Source organism: Heptranchias perlo, chromosome 25 (genome assembly GCF_035084215.1).
Source record: "Heptranchias perlo isolate sHepPer1 chromosome 25, sHepPer1.hap1, whole genome shotgun sequence".
Lineage (NCBI taxonomy): Eukaryota > Metazoa > Chordata > Chondrichthyes > Hexanchiformes > Hexanchidae > Heptranchias > Heptranchias perlo.
Window position 1 is genome coordinate 10,938,021 of NC_090349.1, and position 23,790 is coordinate 10,961,810.

General features: G+C 43.0%; 1 protein-coding gene across 2 annotated transcripts in view; it reads right to left on the reverse strand.

Moving 5' to 3' along the window:
• The window catches only part of LOC137342011 (uncharacterized), a 116,986-nt gene that overhangs the window by 71,840 nt on the left and 21,356 nt on the right, over positions 1-23,790 (reverse strand). Inside the window, exon 1 of one of the 2 annotated variants that reach the window (XM_068005591.1) lies at positions 9,902-9,958. The exons of the other annotated variant lie outside the window; for it this stretch is intronic. Within the exon in view, the coding sequence (XP_067861692.1) occupies positions 9,902-9,949 (48 nt within the window). The 5' untranslated portion in view covers positions 9,950-9,958. Of the gene's footprint in view, positions 1-9,901; positions 9,959-23,790 lie in introns of those variants that run through there. 2 annotated transcript variants of the gene reach the window in all.

The window sequence follows — 23,790 nt, forward strand, 5'->3', positions numbered from 1 at the left end:
TTTTCCTGTCAAAGTGCATAACCTCACATTTTCCAATATTGTATTGCATCTGCCAAATCTCCGCCCACTCACCCAGCCTGTCTATATCCCCTTGTAGGTTTTTTATGTCCTCCTCACTCTCTACTTTCTCTCCCATCTTTGTATCATCTGCAAACTTTGATATGTTACACTCGGTCCCCTCCTCCAAATCGTTAATATAGATTGTAAAGAGTTGGGGACCCAGCACCGACCCCTGCGGAACACCACTGGCTACAGGTTGCCAGTCCGAGAATGAACCATTTATCCCAACTCTCTGCTTCCTGTTAGATAACCAACCCTCCACCCATGCCAGAATATTACCCCCAATCCAGTGATTCTTTATCTTGAGCAATAATCTTTTATGTGGCACCTTGTCGAATGCCTTCTGGAAGTCTAAATACACTACGTCCACCGGTTCCCCTTTATCCCCCCTGTACGTTATGTCCTCAATGAACTCAAGCAAATTTGTCACAAATGACTCCCCCTTCATAAAGCCATGCTAGTCATATTATAATATTGCTGATGATCATAAGCTACATGCCCAGGTGACTAGTGAAAGACAAAATGATGGCATGCAAAAGGAATCTGCATCAACTACGTGGATGGGATAAAGAATGGGTGAAGCAAAATGATTTGAATCTGGTCAACGTAAACCACTTAAAAAAGTTAACCAGGTACTGGGGTGCGTCTTTGGAGCATTTGATGCCAAGCTGAAAACAGATTATTTTGACTCTGTATAATTGATTGGTGAGACCACATTTAGAAAATTATGGAATTTTGGACACCCTTTCTTCAAAAAGGACATTGGTGTGTGGGCAAGAGCTCAGAGAAGAGCAACAAGGGACAATTCAGAATGTTGGGCTCTAAATTGTGAAGAAAGGCTCTCAGAATAGATTTGAGGACAGATGATTGAAAGGTTTTTATAAACAAGAAGAATGGATAATGTTGAGGTAAACAGGTTATTTAAAAATCTATGAATAAAGCACAAATCTGCTGATTCTCAAGGAAGATGAGAAGTTAGAAGGTGGGTTTATTGAAAGCGGTTAATGCTGCATTGACTAAACCCTTTTAAAAGTAACCTGATGATTGTGTGGTTAAGAACAGCATTAAACAATATAAGTATAGATATAGACAATCAAATGCCATGTGGAACACTATGTCTCCAGTCCCGTGGGCAGCATGGAAATGTCACCTCTGGAATGCAACTGGCCGGGCTCAAGTAAGGTTACACCGACATCCTGGAATTTTAGTTTGATTGATTACCAACAGGGGTCAGGGAGAGGTTTCACAGTTCCTGTGAGTATTCACTTCCCACAGGGAATTAAATTGGGGAGGGTCCATGACTGTGCAAACAACGTATAATCTGTTATGTGGCATTTTACGTGGTGTAAACCATAGAAGCCTGGAAATTATGGTCAGCGGTGTCATCTTATGAAAGCTTAATTCCTTTCTTTGCTATTTTAGCAGAGGAGTTAACCATGGGTTAAATAGCAGAGAGAGGTATTTGACACCAGCATATTCAATGTTCAAACAGGAACATAGCCAATAGTAATTTCTAGCCTATATTGTTCAGTACGTTAGAAGTTCTGCCCACTAACTATGAATAGGCTCAGCAAATAAAATGTACAGTGTTACATTGCATATTCCATAGTGTATTATATAGCAAACAACGCACACCGTTATATTTTATTTAAAACATATTGCACACTATGGTACATTATGTACTGCTCATGTAGTGTACTTTAGAATACAGGGCATGCATATACTATATTAGAATATTATGTAGTGTGTATAATATAATTTATATTACAAGCTGGTAAATGGAATATTTCACAGTTATTACTGAATAGGTCAAATCATTTGATAATATTTTATCAAAACGTACTGGCACTGAGACAGAAGCTTCTGGCAAAAGAGTTAGTAATTTGAAGCAGGTACTGTCAGCATGCATGACACCCATCAGATAGGCTGGCACCCATCAGACAGGCATAATAATTACACCCTGGAAAAGGATCCAAGTAGAGGCTGCTCAGGGGGTGAAGGAGAAGACTTTAAATCCTGTCAAGAACCACAATGTCAGTTAAAAGTGGGAGGATGTTGTAGTCCGCCAAAGACTGGTAGGAGACGGTCGTAGGAGACGACAGTAAAATCTTCAAAGAAGCCAACAGAGATGAGTGGAGTTGGACTAGAGGAGGCACTTGAACAGAAGGTTGCTGAAATAGGTGAATCCGATCATTGAATAGCAGGGGCAGGCCTAGAGGGCCAGGACAACTGTAGAGGTTTTGTGCCCAGTCGGTGTGGTGGCTGCTCGCAGAGTTTCAATTACCAGTCAGAAAAGGCAGTACCAGTCAAAAGACTTGAAGAGGCGATAGAAATGGCATTATCCTGGATGGCTAAGCAAAGCTGCAAAGGAACAGCAATAAACCAGTGCAAAAACAGTGACCATCATCTGCCCTTAAGAGTCCTTGTATTGGTAGAGCTCAAATGTATAATGACACTTGTCCCAGATCTGATTATCTACACCAGTGCCAAAGAGGAGCAGCAATGGTGTAATTAATTATCATAGCATTTACTAGTATATTACACACACACACACTATATATATATATATACACGAGTATATAGAAAGAATACAGGATGTTATATAGTGTATTAGATACTGTATATTTCCTAATATCTGAAACCAAAACCCCAAATTGATATTCCATCACTACCATTCAAGATAACATGCACTTAGCTAATTGATGTCTTTATTGCAACTCAACTCCCTGTACATTAAGTTGCATCTACTATGCTCAATACACCAAATGCAAAAAATGAGAACACTAACGCAGCATCAACATTATAAATTTATAATAAATGTTGACAGTGTTCATATGAAGAGTAAGAAACACCTAGGAGTGAGTTTAAGGCATTGATTCAAATTCAGAGTTGAGCTGACTTGTGCTTCATGATGTCGTCAGATTAGTGTAATCAGTCAGTTCCCGATAAGTCACAGCCAGCCCCCCATTAGCATTCGGAGCTCTCTCTGATGAATCATCTATTCCTGTACTCAATACTGACTAGAAGTTTTCAGGACGCTGAGTCAAGTTGAGATAGATTTCGACAGACCATTTCAGATCCTTTTGATTAACTTGAAAAGGAAATCTATTAGAGTTTTTTGATGGTGTAACTAGCAGGGTAGATAAGGGAGAACCAGTGGATGTAGTATATTTGGATTTTCAAAAGGCATTCAATGAGGTGCCACACAAGAGGTTGTTACACAAGATTAGGGCTCATGAGACTGGGGGTAATATATTAGCATGGACTGAGGACTGGTTGACAGACAGAAAAGAGAGAGTAGGAATAAACGGGTCATTTTTGGGTTGGCAGGTTGGGGTGCTAGAAGGATCAGTGCTGGGGCCTCAGCTATTTACAATCTATATCAATGACTTAGATGAGGGGGCAGAGTGAAATGTATCCAAGTTTGCTGATGATACCAAGCTAGGTGAGAAAGTAAGCTGTGATGAGGACGCAAAGAGGCGGCAAGAAGGTTAAGTGATTGGGCAAGAAGGTGCAGACGGAGTATAATGTGGGGAAATGTGAAATTATCCACTTTGGTGGGAAGAATAGAAAAGCAGAATCAGATAAAAGCAAAATACTGCGGATGCTAGAAATCTGAAATAAAAACAAAAAATGCTGGAAATACTCCGCAAGTCAGGCAGCATCTGTGGAGAAAGAAACAGAATTAACGTTTCATGTCGACGAAAGGTCAGGAAACGAGGGATATGGGGATAGGATAGGAAAGTGGAGTGGAGGTAGAAGATCAGCCACGATCTTATTGAATGGCGGAGCAGGCTCGAGGGGCTGTATGGCCTACTCCTGCTCCTATTTCTTATGTTCTTATCTATAAGCACCAATGGATAATCAGACATATGGCTGGATCTTTCAGTACCTTCCTTACAGTTTCCTCCACCTTTATGTTTCTGACACCAACTCAGGGATTATACTTAGAAAGAAGGGACTGCTTTTAATTCACAATACAAGACTACCTCATATCTTAAAGATCATTATATGGAATCAACTCTGGTACTTAGAGATTATTGAGTCATAGAAGTGTTCTGTTGGATAACCAATTAACAGTTAAGTAGTCACAAAGCAGGGGACTCAACACAAGATTGTAGAGAGTAAAGACAATTTCTTATACAAACACCAAAGAGCATTTATGTAATTGAAGAATGTATAAATACAGAACAAGAACCATGAGGAAGAGTTAATTTAGTCAAGGTAGCTGGCAAACATTTTAAATACAGAGAAATACAACACCTTACATACATTATAGTGTGCCCTGTATATCCAAGTAGATAACTAAAGGGTTATAGTAAAGTCTATGTGCTCTACAGGGGCATAGTACTGTATACAGTAGGTGGAATGCAGTGTGTGCATAAATGGTACAGTATTGTGGATGCATTAAACACAAGTGCAGATGCCCTACTACATAATGCTGTCCTAATAAATAAATCATTTTCCTTGTACACAGAAGAGCTTTCAAACACCTACAAATAATGGATTTGAATAAAGTAGAATATGAAGCTGTAAATTATTTTGCAAGGTTAAACCTTTTAACTGTGGAGCCAGTCTGAAACCAAAACCCTGGTAGCAGTGTTGCCAGTTGCAAATGTTATAAGTTATATATTTTGCTACAAGCATTAAAAAAAATGGGGTAGTGTATTGATGTGTTTGAATGCTGCACAAGACAGAGCTACGGTTATAAGCTAGCAAAATCATAACAGCTACTTAGATTGGACACCCACCAGGTATCATTAAAACCAATGGGGCTGAAATTGGACATTGGCGGAGATGCACAGCCGGCAGTATCACATCGGACGCCCATTATATGCCCTGCTCGATATTTAGTACCATTGACTTCAATAGAATTGAATATCGTGTGTGTGGTATAACTGGCGGCAAAGGCGGTTCCGCCTGTTTGCGTCCCAGCCCATGTCCCATATCACTCCCACTGAGACTGTTAGAGTTGCCACATGGCACCTTTCTTGAGTGGACATTCTTCACATGGTAACCTAGACAGCGAGTGCTGAGAGGCTTTTCAGCAACATAGGGCATTATAGACTTCCCCCAAAAGTCCACACACATGCATTGTCTAGAAGGGCTTTCCGGGTAGCAATCAGAAGCCCTGGTTGACTTTTCTCTCCCTAGCCCCTGAGTTGGTGAGACAGCACATCAATTCCTACCTCAACTGAGGTCAGCTAACTCAGCATAGACCAGGAAATTAACCTGGGACCTTCATGGAGGAGTTATACATTGCCCTTACTAACCGAGTCAGCCAGGGAGGTATCCCATCAAATTTGCAATGTGTAAGGATTCTTGCCAAAGGTGTCTCACTAGATGATTAGTCAAATTGGGTGATGTTGCGTTGGTGAATGTTGGATTCTTGTGTGGATGCTGGAAACGCTTGTTTCACTGGAAAACTTATGTGATTGGTGTTTATGAATCTCTAGATATACTGAAAGGACGTGCCTGTGCTGCCCACTCAGTCATTTCTTGCTCCAAATCATAGATAGAAATGAAGATTGTCCAAGATTGGACAGAGGAAACAAATGAGAATTATTTTTTTCTTCTCCAATTATCATCCTTCCCCTTCTTTCCCGAATACACTGCCTCCTTGCTGGGGGTGGGGTTTCAGTTGAATTTGAGCACCTCGCCCAAGTGAATTTCAACAGTGGGCATTGGCAAGCCATTCAAACATTGGAAGAGTCACAGTCTAGACCAATCCCATGTTCACCCACATGGACTTCCAGCAAAGGTCATGTTACAGCAAACAGGAGTGAGTGCCCTGGCCATTTTTCCCTTCCACATCAGGTTCTGCAGCGAATTGCAGTGCCCCTACCATTGTTCTGGCGGAGATCACCACAGTCCAGGGATCAAATCCTGGGGCTGTCCTGGGGTACACAGCTCAGAGACAAAGAATTTACCTTTTAGCCATCAGGGCATCAATTTGAGGATTTCTTTTAGAAAGCTGATTATCTGGCAGGCTGAGATTCATGAGAAGGAAGAACTTGCATCGTGAGTGTGAGGCAGAGTGAAAGTCATAGACAGTAAGGGCGCAGCAGTACAGGGCTAAAATATTACCTCAGATTTTCATACATACAGTGAAATGGTTCATCTCTCCTTGAGTGATTTTTCTGTTATTTAATGAAATGCCTGCTATCTTGCCCTGTGCAGTCTGTGCCAAGTTCCAGGCGCAAACATATGCTTTCAAGGCGTGAACCTTTTTTTTTAAAAGCAGTTTTGAAAAGAAAGGTCATACACTTCTGCTCTACATTCAGTCACAAGAAATACCAATCCAGCCAACATAAGGAAAAGTGACGGAGGAGAGAAGATTTTACAATTTTCTCTCAATGGATTCATTGCAATTCCTGTAAGTGACCTTCTCTCCTATGATCCACTAGCTGTATTTTCAGCGATGATCTGTCTTTCGCAGAGTTGTGTCACTGGAGGATTTAACAATTACCTCAATTGGAATTAATGCAGTCTTGCACTATGCTGTACTTTCTCTTCAAATAGGTGAATATTACATATGGGCCAGAGATTTCTTAGCTTAAAGCAACTAAGACTTAATTATAATTAAATGGAAGCATGATGCACAAAATAGTGCAATTTATCTATAATACTAAAAAGCTTAGTATGCACATACTTCCTGTCATCATCTTTTTGTCACACTTTTTCTGTTAACGTTTTCCCTCATTATAAATCCCTATGTCCACATTTAACGCGAGTTTCGCCCATGCAAATTGGTCATGCTGATTGACTGTGAACATAAGAAATAGGAGCTGGTGTGGTCTCACCAGAGCCCTATATAATTGCAGCAAGACCTCCTTACTTTTATTCTCCAACCCCCTTGCAATAAAGCCTAACATACCATTTGCCTTCCTAATTGCTTGCTGCACCTGCATGTTAACTTTCTGTGATTCATGTACAAGGACACTCAAATCCCTCTGACTACCGACATTTCTTATTCTCTTACCTTTTAAAGAATATTCTGCTTTTTTATTCTTCCTTCCAAAGTGAATAATTTCACATTTCCCCACATTACGCTCCATCTGCCACCTTCATGCCCACTCGCTTAACCTGTCTATATCCTTTTGCTGCCTCTTTGCGTCCACCTCACAGCTTACTTTCCCACCTAGCTTTGTATCGTCAACCAACTTGGATACATTGCACTCAGTCCCTTCATCTAAGTCATTAACGTAGATTGTAAATAGCTCAGGCCCAAGCACTGATCCTTGCAGTACCTCACTAGTTACAGCCTGCCAACCTGAAAATGACCCATTTATTCTTACTCTCTGTTTTCTGTTCATTAACCAATCCTCAATCCCTGCTAATATATTATTTCCATCCCATGAGCCAGCTATGCCACCATTTTGATTTTTAAGGATGAGCTTCCAATAGGCGAGAGTAAAACATTTTTAATTGCCTAATTTTTAATCTGTAACTTTAGCAATATGTTCCAACAAATTATATTAAATGCCTTTATGTAGTACTTACAGGTTTTTAGTGACAACTCGGCCTGTCTGAACTGATCGTTGGGCTGAAGCCCTCCCGGGTGCCTTGCTCGCACTTGCTGGGACTTCCCTTTCTCATATCCCCAGAACCAACAATACACCGAAAGGAAATTGGTGGGGGGGGGGGGGGGGGGGGAAGAGGATAAGGAGGGGAGGGTTTAATTACAGTGTGACAAGTTTACATAGGTAGCTTCTATTATAAAGTTGGACACAGGAATTTGTAATAGAAATCTAAAACTAAGAACTGAAATGTGTGACTTTAAAATGGGTTTGGAGTTGTGCCTGCATGCCAATGGTCCAATCATCCCCTGGCCTCAAACATTGCTTCATCTTGCTGCTACACTTGGATTTAACTCCTGGTGTGCAACACCACGGGAGGCTGACCAGTATCAAATATAAATATAATTAGCAAAATCCATAATAGGTTTGTTACCTTTCTCAATAACGTCTGAAGAAAGATAATAGTTTTTTCCCCATTTAAAAAAAAGTTCTAATTGCTGGAAAAGTGAACTTGGCCTCTGGTTCCTCCTTTGGTTTTGGTGCATCAACTGAACTGAAAGGTAATGTACTTAATGTAAGCCTTGTATTTATAGTGTCCTCCGTCTAACTGAATCCTACTCAAAATGAACTGTGAACTGATCAATACCCATTTTGATCCTTTTCATTCCTTTGAAGTCAAGATTTTAAGATAAACAGAAATTGTATCCAAAAATATAATTTACAATATTCAAACAACATGATCCGATTAATATATAGAGAAATGTGACCTAGGTTTCTCACAATCTAATTAACAGGAAAGTGACATTTTGCCTCCTAGCTACACTAGTCACACAAGATTCCAGGCATTCACAAAGGTTAAACTATCAACTTGTTCAACTCAAAAGAAACTCCTGTAATTAATGTCAATGTAACTAATCACATTTTAAATCAGTTAACCAAACTGATCTAGGTTCAAAACATTTTATTGATCTCTCGATTAGAAGTTACCATCTGAACTTTTAATTAAAAGGAAAACCAAAGCAGCTTAAATTTCTTGACAATTCAGCCCTTCAAAGTTCATCCCTCTAGTACATCAACTCACGGCATCATCACGGCGACTTATAATATTTTGAATAACCAGAATGTGTTTGCTTCTATTACCTGCCTTAGCAAATTGTTACAAACATTTATCACTCTTTTGAATATCTGTTACATAGGAACAAGAGGAGGCCATTCAGTCCCTCAAGTCTGCTCCGCCATTCAATTAGATCATGGCTGATCTGTACCTCAACTCCATTTACCTGCCTTAGCTCCATATTCCTTAATACCCTTACCTAATAAAAATCTATCGCACTCAGTCTTGAAAGCTCCAATTCTCCCGGCATCGAAGCCCTTACTGGGGGTGGTGAGAGGGGGGAGGAGAATTCCAGATATCAAAAATCCTGTTCTAAATTTGCTTTTCATTCATTTCAATTTTTGTCCTCTGATCCTATCATAAACTCATATTCTGAGCTTACCTCATCTATATCATTTAACATTTGATAAATTTTGATGAGATCCCCTTTAATAGATTCTAAAACTTAAGTTTCTCTAATCCTTCCTCATATCTCAACTATAAAACGGATGAGCTAAGTCTTTCTGCTCTTTGTACTCCAAGCATATCTTTGTTGTGGTTTGGTGGCCAATATTGAACAAAGTACTCTAAGAATGGACTGACCGAATAGAGTTGAGGTACAAATCAGGCATGATCTAACTGAATGGCAGAGCAGGCTCAAGGGGCTAAATGGCCTACTCCTGTTCCTATGTTCCTACGACCACTGCAGTGTAAAGCCTTGGCAGAATAACCAGGCAGACATCAGTGCTACGACGGGCCAAGATTTATTGCAAACTTACACCATTTACTGAACACTGGACTAGAATCTCCAATCAGATTGGCAGCATGTGTTTAAAATACAGGATCTAACGGCTGCATTCCTCATGGTTTCAACGTGACATGAACAGAAAGACAATGAATGTTCCGTGAATTGTCACTTCATGCCAAGACAATCACTGACAAGGCAAAACCCCCCTCATTTATTATTGCCTAAATAATTAATAGGCCATTAATGGGTCAAGCAGCTTGCTAGCGTTGAAACACTGCAGTAAAGGAACACCAGCGGCTGCTTTTTCAGATTTAAATGAACAAGAATTACTGGCAATGGACATAGACTGGCTACATCCCCTCACATTTGATATTGTTTTGTTGCAAAACAATTATTTCATAAGGTGCACTACACGTCAATAAACCGTCGATAAGTCTCAATTATCTAACACTATGGCTTTAAATATGGTGGATGACATACCATTGCCTTGCAGTGTCTCCAACTGTGACAGAACAAGGAATTAACCATCTTGGGTTCTTGTCAGCCCCCTCTCAGCTACAGGCGAGTCACAAGTTTATTGAGATGCGTCACACAGCACTACTGTCTCAGAGCCTCTCACTTATCCTACAAACAGTAGCCCTAGAACAATCCGTACTTAAAACACTTTTTATAGTTTATAGCACACGAAACAAAACTACACATTCGATTCAGCAGGACTGAGACAACTCCCAGCCTCTTCCAGTTCCCTACTCCTGTTGAACCTCACCCTTTTATGCTCACCTGGGTGGCAGGAGGTCTCCACCCACTCCAGTAGCAATTACCCCTTAAAGGAGAGGTTCTTAAAGGGGCAATATCCTTCCTCTTAAAGCGGGGTTCGTAAAGGGGCAGTACCCTTACTCCAGTATCCGGGCCCTCATCAGCCTACAGCTGACATACCAGCCCTCAATCACCTTGTTACACATTCCACCCCACCCCACCCCACCCCGCCCCACAGTATAGAGCCATTGGCTCTAGTGGCTTGCGCCACGAGGCAGTACACCCGGGAAAGGGCATCGCCATTCCCATGAATCACTCCTGCCCGGTGTTCCACCTCAAAACGGTAGGACTGGAGCGACATAAACCACCGGGTAACACGGGCATTCTTTTCTTTGTTAATCTGCATCCACCTGAGGGGTGCGTGATCGGACACCAAGAGAAACTGGCGCCCAAGCAGGCAGTATCTTAAAGTTTCTACCGCCCATTTAATTGACAGGCACTCCTTTGCCACCGTAGCGTATCGCTGTTCCCTAGGCAACAGCTTTCTGCTGAGGTAGAGCGTGGGATGTTTCTCTCCCTCAATTACTTGACAGAGTAAACAGCTCCCAAACCCACCTCTAAGGCATCGGTCTGCAGAACGAACTTTTGGCTAAAGTCTGGGACCACGAGCACAGGATCATTACACAGTGCTTGGCTCAGGTCTCTGAAAGCAGCCTTCGCCTCAGGTTTGGTGCTTTCACTTCCGTCAGGTTGGTAAGTGGGGCGGCTCGGAGGGCAAAGTCAGCAATAAATGGTCAGTAGTAACCGACGATAACCAAAAATGCCCGGACTTGCTTCTCATTCACCAGTCGAGGCCAGGCTTTTATACCTTCAACTTTTCTTACCTGAGGCTTCACCATCCTGCCCCCTACAGTGTACCCTCGGTATTTGGTCTCTGACAAACAATGTGACACTTCTCTGGATTTACCGTGAGCCCAAATATCCTTAGGGTGTCTAATGTTACATAAATGGAAACCCCAGTCTGAACTATTGATGATTGTACCGGGTATAAGGCTTCAACACTTAGTCCATGAGTCTTTGGAAGGTCGCTGTGGCCCCATGCAATCCAAATGGTACTGGTAGAGCCCCTCGGGAGCCGTGGAAGCAGTTTTCTTTTCCGCAGACTCTGTTAAAGGGATCTGCCAGTCCCCTATGGTCAGATCTAAGGTGGTAAGATAATTGGCTTTTCCCAATCCCTCAATTGGGTAAGCACTGAATTCAGATTCCTCATTCAGTTTCCGACAGAATCGCCGTCGGGTTTTGGATCAAAAACAATGGGGCTACTCCACTCACTGTGTGATTCTTCAATCACACCTAGTTCCAACATCCTGCTAATCTCCTGGCTAACTTCCCTCCATTTGTCTTCTGGGATTCTGTACGGTCTTACCTTTATTGTCACCCTGGGGGCATCACCAGGTCAAGGCAGATCGCCCTCGTCCTCCTAGGTCGAGATGTGAATGCACTGTGGTTCTGATCTACCATGTGTTGAGTTTGCCTATACTGATCCTCAGTCAGTTCACTAGAGGGGTGAACTGTTCTTTGTACCTTGGGGTCAGGGTCCCCTAGTGGTTCCACCACCACCGCCAAGGCGCCTGGTCAGAACCTCCTGACTGCAGTCTCTTTATTGTACTGGGCTCTTTGGTTTTCCTGCGCCTTCTCTAAATGAGCCCTCACTGTGGGAATAACCGCCTCAATCCGCTCTCTCATCTTAACTACATGTTCAATAACATTTTTGGAGGAATTGTTTAGTTCCTCCCATTCCTCTTTAGCTATGTCGAGGATTCCCCAAGGCTGCCGCCCAGACAGCAGCTCAAACTGGGAAAACCCTGTAGAGGCCCAGCAGGAGACCACCCAACTATTATTGAACCAGGCCCTCCCAGGTAGCGATCGCTGAATTGAGGCAGCAGCGGATGGTGGGCCTCTTGCCAAGCTCGTGCGGCCCACACCAGTTCTCTAAACATGTCCTCCATTATGGGTTGGTCTCTTTCCTTTTCCATTAGAGACACCGATCCCACTTCTGACACCAAGTGTCACATGGTACTACCGTCTTGGAGCTTCCTTTGTCCTATATACATTAGTCCTAGAACAATCTGTACTTAAAACAAACACAAAACAAAACTACACGTTTGGTTCAGCAGAACTAAGAAAACTCTCCAACTCCCAGCCTCTTCCAGTTCCCTACTTCTGTTGAAACTCGCCCTTTTATGCTCACCTGGCTGAGGGAGGTCTCCTTCTACTCCAGTAGCAATTACCTCTTAAAGGGGCAATACCCTTCCTCTTAAAGGCGAGGATCTTAAAGGCGCAATACCTGTACTCTGGTATCAGGGCCCTCATCTGCAGCTGACATATCAGCCCTCAATCACCTTGTTATAAATGTCAAAATGCAGTCAGTGGGATTGAAGGCAGTGAGGACAACTGGGGCTAGTCGTTGCAAAAACAGTCACTGCTGACTGTCAGAGCTGAGCCTGCCGTTGGTAAACTGATCTCCCCAGCGTGCACTAAGCAATGTACTGGGAACAACTTAAAAAACAGGGGAAGGGAGCTCTAGAGCAGATACATTGTGTACAGTATCTATCCTTTGCACTGATATCCCTCCTTCCTGCTCCGCAGCGTTTGATCACCTGCTTACTCAATAAAACACCCAGATCAGAGGCGTAAATAGCCAACTGTCCATTCATCTAGAGAGGTCAATGTGCTCGAGTCAGATAGCCACAAGTGGAAGGAACCTGGGTTGTCAGATCAGCATTAGCTTTAGGAGAGCATAATACGGTCAATTGTGTAATTGCGGGCTACGTCTTTCAGCATTTCATCACATTTCAGTTCTATCTAGGACACGCACACTATCTAACTGGGACAAGCAATAATTTTCTAGTCAGGTTCACGTTTCTGGGCACAAGTAATGTTGCTGTGAAACATTTCCACCCCATGGGATAAAGCTAAAGATAGTTTTAAACAGCACACCTCCAGGATAAGTCACCTACATTCAGGGCTGCACTCTGCATTACTATTACCTAGTACTGTGGTGTCAGCTATGACTTGGTGGCAGCACTCTTAGCTCTGAGTCAGGAGGTCGTGTGTTCAAGTACCATTCCCGAGACTTGAGCACAAAATCTAGGCTGGGGGAGTGCTGCACTGTCAGAGGCCCTGTCTGCCCCCTCAGGTAGGCGTAAAAGATCCCACGGCACTATTTCGAAGAAGAGCAGGGAAGTTCTCCCCGGTGTCCTGGCCAATATTTATCTCTCGACCAATACCACTCAAACAGATTATTTGGTCATTATCACATTGCTGCTTGTGGGATCTTGCTGTGTGCAAATTGGCTGTCACGTTTCCTACATTACAACAGTGACCACACTTCAAAAGTCCTTCATTAGCTGTAAAGCACTTTGGGATGTTCTAAGGTTGTGAAAGGCACTATATAAATGCAAGTTCTTTCTTTTTCTATTAGTCACCTATGTTCAGGGCTACAAATTCCGTTGCTACCAGCCATAAAAAAGTTAGCCACACATGGGGTTGCACTCTGCACAACTCATCTATCACTAGTCACCTGTATCCAACACCGCACTCTGTTGCTAATAGGGCATTTAAATCGATAAATGTTCCATCTGCCTGACCTTCTGAAGCACACACTTAACCACTGCAGTTCAATAAAGACTTTACCCAAATGAGTTTTAAAAGAAAATGCAATAACGAATTGATAATACCCCTATGTGCCATACCAGGCACTGAGTTTCGATAATGAGATAGCAGGATAAACCTATCACTTCACACCTTCCCCAATGAACCCCAACACATGCATGGATAAATTCTTCACAGCACTCTGTTCAGTCTCGACCATAATGAAAGGGAGGGTTGCCAACTCTGGTTGGACATATTCCTGGAGGTGTCATCACATCCGCCCCCACATTCCTGCCATTGGTCGCCCAACAAGTCCATCCTCGAGGCACACCGCCTTCCCACAGACTCTTTGTTACCCGAATGGATGATTCTTGACTGTCAGTCAAACAGTCTTTCTTCCCACATCAGATATTTTTGTAACTAATAAACAAAAGTGTACAAAGAATATTTTAAAGACCCCACAATTTTTAATGATGCTGCGATTTTTCTCCCGGGTGTTGCTCGCAGCAGTGTCCTGGAGATTAATCTTTAATTCCTGGAGACTCCAGGGCAATCCTGGAGGGTTGGCAACCCTAATGAAGGAACAGGCCTAAATACTAGGCTGAGCATGTGAATTTACAAAATGAAATCCCCCCGGGCTATTAAACTGCGGACCGTATCACAGTCTTGTCCTCAGGTGATGCCCACACATGCACACTTCCAGCAGCGGGTGTTTGAGAGCAATCAGGAGCAGGAGAAGGGAATTTTTCTCTTCCTGACTCAGGGGCATTGAGGCCAATTATAGCAGCTCTATTGCCTCCTCCCGGCTGCACAGACTGGGCATTGAAATTGGGATCTGATCAGCCCATGAGGCTCTCAGAGCCTCAGCCAGCCGACTTACTGATACTCTTATTTAACAGCATGATGTGCGCACCCATCTCATTCGCAGGTACTGGCTGAAAGTACATTCGACCTCATTTTCCCTGTAATTTCCACTTTTAAAAAGACACCTCCTGAGCTGAAACAGTCTCACAGCTGACTTAAAAAAAGGAGAATGGACCATTGTTGCTGATGACACGGTGAGGCGGCAGTGAATTAACACCCAATCGCGTGCTGGAACATCCCATGAGGGTGTGAGTTTGAGAGTTCAGAGTTCAACCAATCAGAATGCTGCACTGCGATCAGTAGTGAGCTTCAAACCCATTCATTGTTCACTGGTAAGAGTGGCTGCTTATCAAGGTTTCTCATTAAACAGGAGGCTAGCCTTGTTAAAATGCATGTGGCCGTACCATGTACTGTACATTCCAAGACAATATACTTCTGCATGCTGGCGTACTAACACAGCCTGCTGCAAAGTGATGGCACACAGTTTTACAGTTGCGAAATTTGCCTCCTCCCCAATGCGAAGTTCCCAATCTCAGCTCAGCGTTCAAAAATCGAGTTGACAAGTACCAATAAGGCATTGTCCCACCAGAAGGGTACACGGGGAGGGGAGAGTCATGCTGTCCTGCTGTGGTATACCTACCAGCAAGTTCAAGAATCACCTGCCTGCTGGTTGGAGTTGACGGATTATGGACTTTTTAATATGTTTTAAGGAAACTAAAAATAAACCCTGGATTGCTCGAAAAGCAGAATTTGGTTCAAAATATTAACAACAAAGGATAGAACACAGAATTGTTAACCTAACTGCTTGGAAGCCTAACTGAGACGGTGTACTTTCGCTGAGATAAGGGGCGAGGTTAAAGACGACAGCTGCCCAGCTGGACCCTGAGAGACTGTGGGAAATGTCTATAAAATCCATAGACATTAGAGTGCCATCCTACAAAGTGAGTAAAATACAACAACAACCACAACTTGCATTTATACAGCGCCTTTAACATAGTAAAACGTCCTAAGGCGCTTCACAGGAGTGTTATCAAACAAAATTTGACACCAAGCCACATAAGGAGCTATTAAGACAGGTGGCCAAAAGCTTGATCAAAGAGGTAGGTTTTAAGGAACGTCTTAGAGGAGAGAGAAGTCGAGAGGGAGGGAGGTTTAGGGAGGGAATTCCAGAGCTTAGGGCCGAGGCAGCTGAAGGCACGGCCACCATTGGTGCAGCGATTAAAACCGGGGATGCTCAAGAAGCAAGACGAGGAGCGCAGAGATCTCAGAGGGTTGTAGGGCTAGAGAAGGTTACAGAGATAGAGAGGGGCGAGGCCATGATAGGATTTGAAAACAAGGATGAGAATTTTAAAATCGAGGCGTTCCCGAACCGGGAGCCAATGTAGGTCAGTGAGCACAGGGGTGATGGGTGAATGGGACTTGGTGAGAGTTAGGATACAGGCAGCAGGGTTTTGGATGAGCTGAAGTTTATGAAGGGTGGAAGATGGAAGGCCGGCCAGGAGAGCATTAGAATAGTCAAGTCTAGAGGTAACAAAGGCATGGCTGAGGGTTTCAGCAGCAGATGAGCCGAGGCAGGGGCGGAGACAGGTAATGTTACGGAGGTGGAAGTAGGTGGTCTTGGCGATGGAGCGAATATAGGGTCAGAAACTCATCTGATGGTCAAGTAGGACGCTAAGGTTGAGAATGGTCTGGTTCAGCCACAGACAGTCGCCAGGGAGAGAGATGGAGTTGGTGGCTAGGGAACAGAGCGTGTGGAAGGAACCGTAGAAAATGGCTTCAGTCTTCCCAATATTTAGTTGGAGGAAATTTTTGCTGATCCAGCACTGGATGTCGGTCCAGCAGTGTGACAAATCAGAGACAGTGGAGGGGTCGAGAGAGATGGTGATGAGGTAGCGCTGGGCGTCGTCAGTGGGCAAGAGCAGCTCAGCATGACTTAGCCAGGAAACAACGGCTGGCACACAGGAGACATAAGGAGAAGACGGAGAATAAAAAAAAAACAATTTTAAAAATAGAGCAAGGTTGAGGAAGAGAGTGGTTTCCATTGGGAGTCTGCACAGTGGGATAATGAAGGTGATTTAAAAATAACCTCAGCTGATCCAAAACATAGAATCCCAGTGGACCAGGCTCGCTTTCTAGTAACACCCACTGCATTCAATTGCTAATGCAGACATGACAGAAAAAATCCTGATGCAGATGTAAACTGTTCTACAGCACACGGGCAATTGACACCTGCTGCTGGCTATGAGAAAAAAAACAGCAAAATCAGAATACAAGGAAATAATCCCATCTCCAAGTTCAGACAGCAGACCACTAGGGTTTCACTGTCCCAGTTTAATTCATTGTTTGAACTACTTGGTTGGATAATTTCCATGTAATCCCTTGTTCCTGAACATGTTATCTATAGTGTGCCCTGTTTATTGTTACACAATGGGCCAGATTTTGCTGTAGGAGGGAATCTAACGGTGTCTGTTGTTAGTTAGACTTGCCCTTGCACGTTTAGGTTTTTTAATTTTTTGCATGGCAAGTTACTGAAAGTGTGAGCTGATTAACATCGCAGCGAGAGAAACGGCATCTGGGACCTGAGTGAATAGGGCAAGCAAATGTGTATCTCCATAACCAAACGGATTGAAGGATTCAGAAATTACAGAGGACGTTGAAAGAAGTGTACATTAGAGTGGTGAATTCTATCCAAATCAGGTACAGAAAGAGAAATAAAGAGAGGGAAAGAAAGAATGGATTAAGAGAGAGAGAAAAAAGAAACAGAAAGGAAAAGTAAAATAACTGTTTTATTTTAAATTTGATATTTTTAGAATCTCCAACAATTAAAACCTGAAGGAATGAAACTCCACACTTAACTGGGACAGCGACTTTTGGATATTTGAGCTTAACCGTGCGTCTGCCTCTCGCCTGAAGTTGCTGTACCAACTGCGCATATATAATAGTGAGTGCCATTAGCCTCACCGTTATTTTGACAGGAAAATCTGGGCCATTATCAATCAGTAAATTATACTGGGGTTCAGGGTTAACATGAAAGGTTTCTATATTTTTGACATGATCGATGTACGTACCAGGAATCAAATGACGTAGTGGCAAATTCTGATAAGGGGGAGGAATCGTGAAGCTGGTCCTAGCATTTTTAGCATAAAAAGGGTATTTAAATATAAATTCTCAATATAGCAAGAAATTAAAGAGCTCAATGAATGGCAAACAAACACCACTGTTTGTGTCAGTTTTGAAAAAAAGTCAGAACTGTTACCCAGAGGTGGTAACTTGTTACAGCTGAGCTGATCCAGGATATGACTCCACGGAGCCGATAATTTGCAAGTTGTGCTAGGATCACTCCCGCCAGTGTCCTCGAGAGCTGCCCCTGCTGGAGTTTGGTCTGCTCCAAATAATTTTCCATTTCTCTGCATAAGAACCCCTTTCCTGTCCTTCTGTACAACATTATTTGCACGGCCGCTGTTAGGTCTTTCTGTGCCATGTAGCTCCCTCTGCCAGTGGGGCAGGCCCATTCCAGTCCTTATACTGTGCCTCTCTCAAATCGGACATTAGGAGCTATATGAGTGGACAACTTTCTTTCCAAGTGTCTAATGGGAAAGTAACAAGTCAAGGTTGGCTGGACTCAGCAGCTTGGTAGATTGGAGAAATTGAACAAGAGTCCCACTACACTTAGCACTTCACATTGTTCCGCCAATACACTGCATCCCAACACAATTTAATATTCTGCACTTTATTTTAACCAGTTCCCATTGGACTATGTACTATTCCAGGATAGACAATCATGTGACCTCCCTCTAGGCATCTGCCTGTTCCATCACATCAGTGTTCCCTCTCTGTCAAGTGCCCATAGACACAAACCCATGATTTACTAGACCATGGGGCAGTGCACCAGCACAACGACACACACTGCCAACCGCTCATTCAAATAACTCAACATTTTCACAAGTCCACCACAACTGTACAGCTCGCTACAGGTTCAGGGGGGGTTATGCAAGAGTAGCTCAGCATGTTCATCCATGTTACTGACACTGAACTTGTAGAAGACACAACAGAAGCGTTTCACGAAAACAAACAGATGCTGCTGCCTGGCACCAGCATGGCCCTAATTCAACCAGGCCCTCGCCTGCCAAGCATGCCAGTAACTGAGCCAGTCCTTGCCTGTCCAAGCATGCCAGTAACCCTACCAACCTTTGCAGCTCCCAAGTGAGCCCCTAAATCATTCAATACTTGCCTCCTTCCAGTGCATCTCAAACCCCAGCTGTTCCCTCACCTCCCTCTTGCACACTCAGCTGTTTTGGCCTCCCTCCAGGTCACCTGTAGTGACAGATGCTCACAACGACCCAATTGCACCTTTCTCCATCCTACGGAGCAGCCTGATTCTGGAAAGGGGGGTGAATGGGAAGGAAGGGAAGGCTGCAGATGGGTAGAAACACAGCCACGGCCTGCTTGGCCTCAGGAAAACTGAAAATGGGGATCTAATTGGAGAATCAGTAGCGCTGCCTCAGTCAAACGTTTATTTTGTTAGTTTTATTAACTGCACATTTTTAATTGGTCAATTGATGATAAAATATAAGCACTTCCACCAGCACCATCTTCACCAGCTGCTTCTTCAGCATCTGCCAGAACATTGCTTTTGGGATCGGTGGTTGTAATGGAAAAAGAGGACAATGAGTTAATCTGCTCTATTGGGAACAAGCTCAGCAATTACTGTAAATTGGAAGCATTCTGCTACAAGGCTCAGTCAGTGAAGCAGGGCGAATCGATGGATTAAATAGAAGCCATCTCTTCTCATCTCATCCATTACTGTCTGGAATGTTGGCAAAGGCTCTCTCTGCCTTCTGGTGTTACTCTTAAGCTTCATGCTGCAAATGTATAGAGTAGCGCTGCATAACACACTGTACTATCAGAGTAAGAGTGAGCCCGGTACCCATACTCACCTCCAGTGCAACGGCTCCATTCAAAAAGGAGCATATCAAACCTGTGTGCTAAAATTACAGGGTTGCCTCGCACCCCCCAACACTTATTTTGCTGTTCCTCTTTAAGACTCCCTCACCATTCCCATTCCATTGACACATTTACACCACCATGCTACCATTCCACTGCCTAAGAGGGTGGACAGGTGATCATCTCCCAGATCTCCTCCGACAGTACCTAAGAACATAGGAACAGGAGTAGGCCATTCGGCCCCTCCAGCCTGTTCCGCCATTCAATTCGATCATGGCTGATCTGTATCTTAACTCCATTTACCAGACTTGGTTTCGTAACCCTTAATACCCTTACCTAACAAAAATCTATCAATCTCAGTTATGAAATTTTCAATTGACCCCCAGCCTCAACAGCTTTTTGGGGGAAGAGTTCCAAATTTCCACTACCCTTTGTGTAAAGAAGTGTTTCCTGACATCAACCTTGAACAGCCTAGCTCTAATTTTAAGGTTATGCCCTCTTGTTCTCGACTCCCCATCAGAGGAAATGGTTTCTCTCTACATACTCTATCAAATCCTTTAAATCATCTTGAACACCTCAATTAGATCACCCCTTAATCTTCTATACTCAAGGGAATCCAAGCCTAGTCTATGCAACCTGTCCTCATAATTTAACCCTTTCAGCCCAGGTATCATTCTGGTGAATCTGCACTGCACCCCCTCCAGGGCCAATATATCCTTCCTGAGCTGCAGTGCCCAGAACTGAATGCAGTACTCAAAATGGGGTCTAACCAGAACTTTATATAACTGTAACATAACTGCCACCCCTCGGTATTCCAGCCCTCTTGAGATAAAGGCCAACATTCCATTCGGGTTTTTAATAATTTGTTGCACCTGTCCACTAGCTTTTAGTGATTTCTAAAAATCTCTCTGCTCCTCCACAGTTCCTGGCTTCTCACTATTAAGAAAGATAGATCAGAGTATTTTCTAATGTCCAAAGTGGATGACCTCACACTTGCCCACACTGAACTCCATCTACCACAGTTTTGCCCATTTACTTAATCTATCAATGTCCCTTTGCAACTATCTACTCCCATTTACACCATTTACTGTGCCACCTAACTTGGTGTCATCAGTGCACCGGCACTTGGTGTATGTGGGAGCTTGTTGGGCTAATGTGTCTGCCAATCTTCTCCCTGGGGAAACAACCAGCCTCACATCATCACCTTCCTCTAGCACAGCCGATATCACATGCCTTTCTACTTGGTGCAGTGCGGAGTAAGAGAGTTAAGTAGCATGTGATAAACCAAGCAGTAAGTGGTATCATCAGATTGCTGTTGCTGCAATTTCTACTCCATCCATTTTGACCTCCAAATATTTTGTATAGATCTGTGAGCTTGATTTCCTTAATCATGCCAAAAATTCCTTTATCCCCTCAAATACTTTCAGCACAGACGTGAACATAGCTTTCCTAACTAGGATTTTAAAAACTCTCTTACAGTTAAAGCCCTTTAAAATCGTTTTTTTATTGCCAATTTAAAAACTTGTTTTTCTTTTTCAGGTTTTATTTTGTGTTAAAAAAAAGAGAAAATCAGTGGGGAAAAAATTGGACCCCCAAAAAAATCCAGGTAACTTCAGAGAGAATCAGAAGGAAAGTTATTATTTGAACAAAACTCAAGAAAACAGGGACTAAAAAAAAGTAAACTTTAAAAAGTAATTTTTATTCATTCGTCCTTTGACATCGAAGAAGACAGCCAGAATATCATCTCATTTTCTGCAATGAGTTCTTTGTATTTACACAGTTCACGGGCAGCACTTGGGGCTCATCATCAGACTTTCACTTAACCCTTAGATACTGTTTTTTTTAAATCAAAAGTAAAATAGAATAACCCATGTTTATTGTTGTGACTCCAGCCACTATGACCAAAACTAAGCTTAATCACAGAAACAAAAGAAAGGGCAATTGCGTGGGTACCAGAATTATGAAACCGATGAAGTGGAAAAATACACAGACTCATCTTTAAAAGTACATTTTAAGATTTGTAGCTTTCTTGACTCAGGTAGGCTGCAAATTCAACTAATGTCCTGGTAGGTCTTCCTGCTATTCCTTGCCAAAATTATTGGAGATTATGCACAGGGGAACAGTTGCGATTTTGCTTTTTAGTAAACAAGGCCTTGGTGTGTGACCTGAGTCAGCTTTTGATTGATGTCCTCTGTATTCATGGGACTATCATTGTGTTAATTGTGTCAGTGTACTGATGTCCTTACTCCATACCTAACTAGGAACTAAAGGCTAACATTTCCTGCTGCATAAAGAATACAGTCCTCAGCTGTTCCTAAAGAAGGTCCAGTTCTCCATAGAAAAAAAAATCCAACTTGCTCAGCATTCGTTTCCTTTCCTGTGGATAAATCAGGTCCAGGAATGCCCTATCAGTAACTTCATGTATAGCATGCAAGGTGTGTGCTGACATCACTGGTGCAATTTGCACTCATCTCCACCTCCTGATCCATCACCCAAAAAATATTTATCAGTGGAAGCCTATAAAACTGGATTTTAAAAGATCCCTACTGATACAATTGTTCAATAGTTAATCATTCTCTTCTCTCTACCTCCCTTCTGCCACATCCCTTCTTGTCTCTCCCCACTTTATCAATACCTGTATGATCAGTGCACCTTTAAACTTTCCCCTCTCGCTCTTCCTAAGCTCCAAATATATCATTCAACACACACTGGGGTAGATCTCGACTTTGTGCGATAGTGCAAAACGAGTATAGTGAGTCCGCAGGCTTCAATGGAAATAAAGATCGGGTGAGGTGTAAAACAGGCTGCTGATTCGCTATCACCCGTTTTACACTATGGCACAACGTCAAAATCTACCCAACCTCCCTCCTCTCTCGCTGTATTAAAATCTCATTCTTTCCCAATAACTGTGGAGCTGCTTCCCTTCCTCAGTTTTGCCTTCTTCCTTTCTATAATGAGTGGCTGATGCACAGCACCAGTTTTATGCCCAGGGTAAGTTCAAAATCTACCCCACGGTGATGGTTTGATCCCGAAGAGTGTCCCGGTGGAACCCAACAATGAGTTAATACAGGTAAACGGTCCTGGGGAAATTTCCATCCAAAACTGAAAACAGTCCTGATTCATGCTATATAATCCTCAGCACAGCGAGAAACTGCCGTCATAGAATGATACAGCACAGAAGGAGGCCATTTGGCCCATCATGCCTATGCCAACTCTTTGAAAGAGCTATCCAATTAGTCCCACTCCCCTGCTCTTTCCCCATAGCCTTGCAAATTTTTCCACTTCAAGTATTTATCCAATTCCCTTTTAAAAGTTATTATTGAATCCGTTTCCACCACCCTTTCAGGCAGTACATTCCAGATCGCTGTGTAAAAAAAAGTTTCCTCATGTCGCCTCTGGCCCTTTTGCCAATTACCTTAAATTTGTGCCCTCTGATTACCGACCCTTCCACCAGTAGAAACAGTTTCTCCTTATTTATTCTATCAAAACCTTCATGATTTTGAACACGTCTATCAAATCTCCCCTTAATCTTCTCCACTCTATGGAGAACACCACCAGATTCTCCAGTCTCTCCATGTAACTGAAGTCGTTCATCCCTGGTACCATTCTAGTAAATCTCCTCTGCACTCTCTCTAAGGTCTTGACATCCTTCCTAAAGTGTGGTGCCAGAATTGAACACAATACTCCAGCTGGGGCCTAACCAATGTTTTATAAAGATTTAGCATAACTTCCTTGCTTTTGTACTCTACGTCTCGATTTATAAAGCCCAGGATCCCATATGTCTTTTCAAACATCCTTCTCAACTTGTCCTGCCACCTTCAAAGATTTGTGTACATACATCCAAAGGTCTCTCTGTTCCTGCACCCCCTTTAAAATTATACCATTTAGTTTATATTGCCTTTCCTCATTCCTCCTACCAAAATGAATCACTTCACACTTCTCTGCGTTAAATTTCATCTGCCATGCGTCTGTCCATTTCACCAGTCTGTCTATGTCCTCCTGAAGTCTGTTGCTATCCTCCTCACTGTTTGCTACATTTCCGAGTTTCGCGTCATCTGAAGACTTTGAATTTATGCCCTGCATAACCAAGTCCAGATCATTTATATAAATCAAAAAGAGCAGTGGTCCCAACACCGACCCCAGGGGGACAC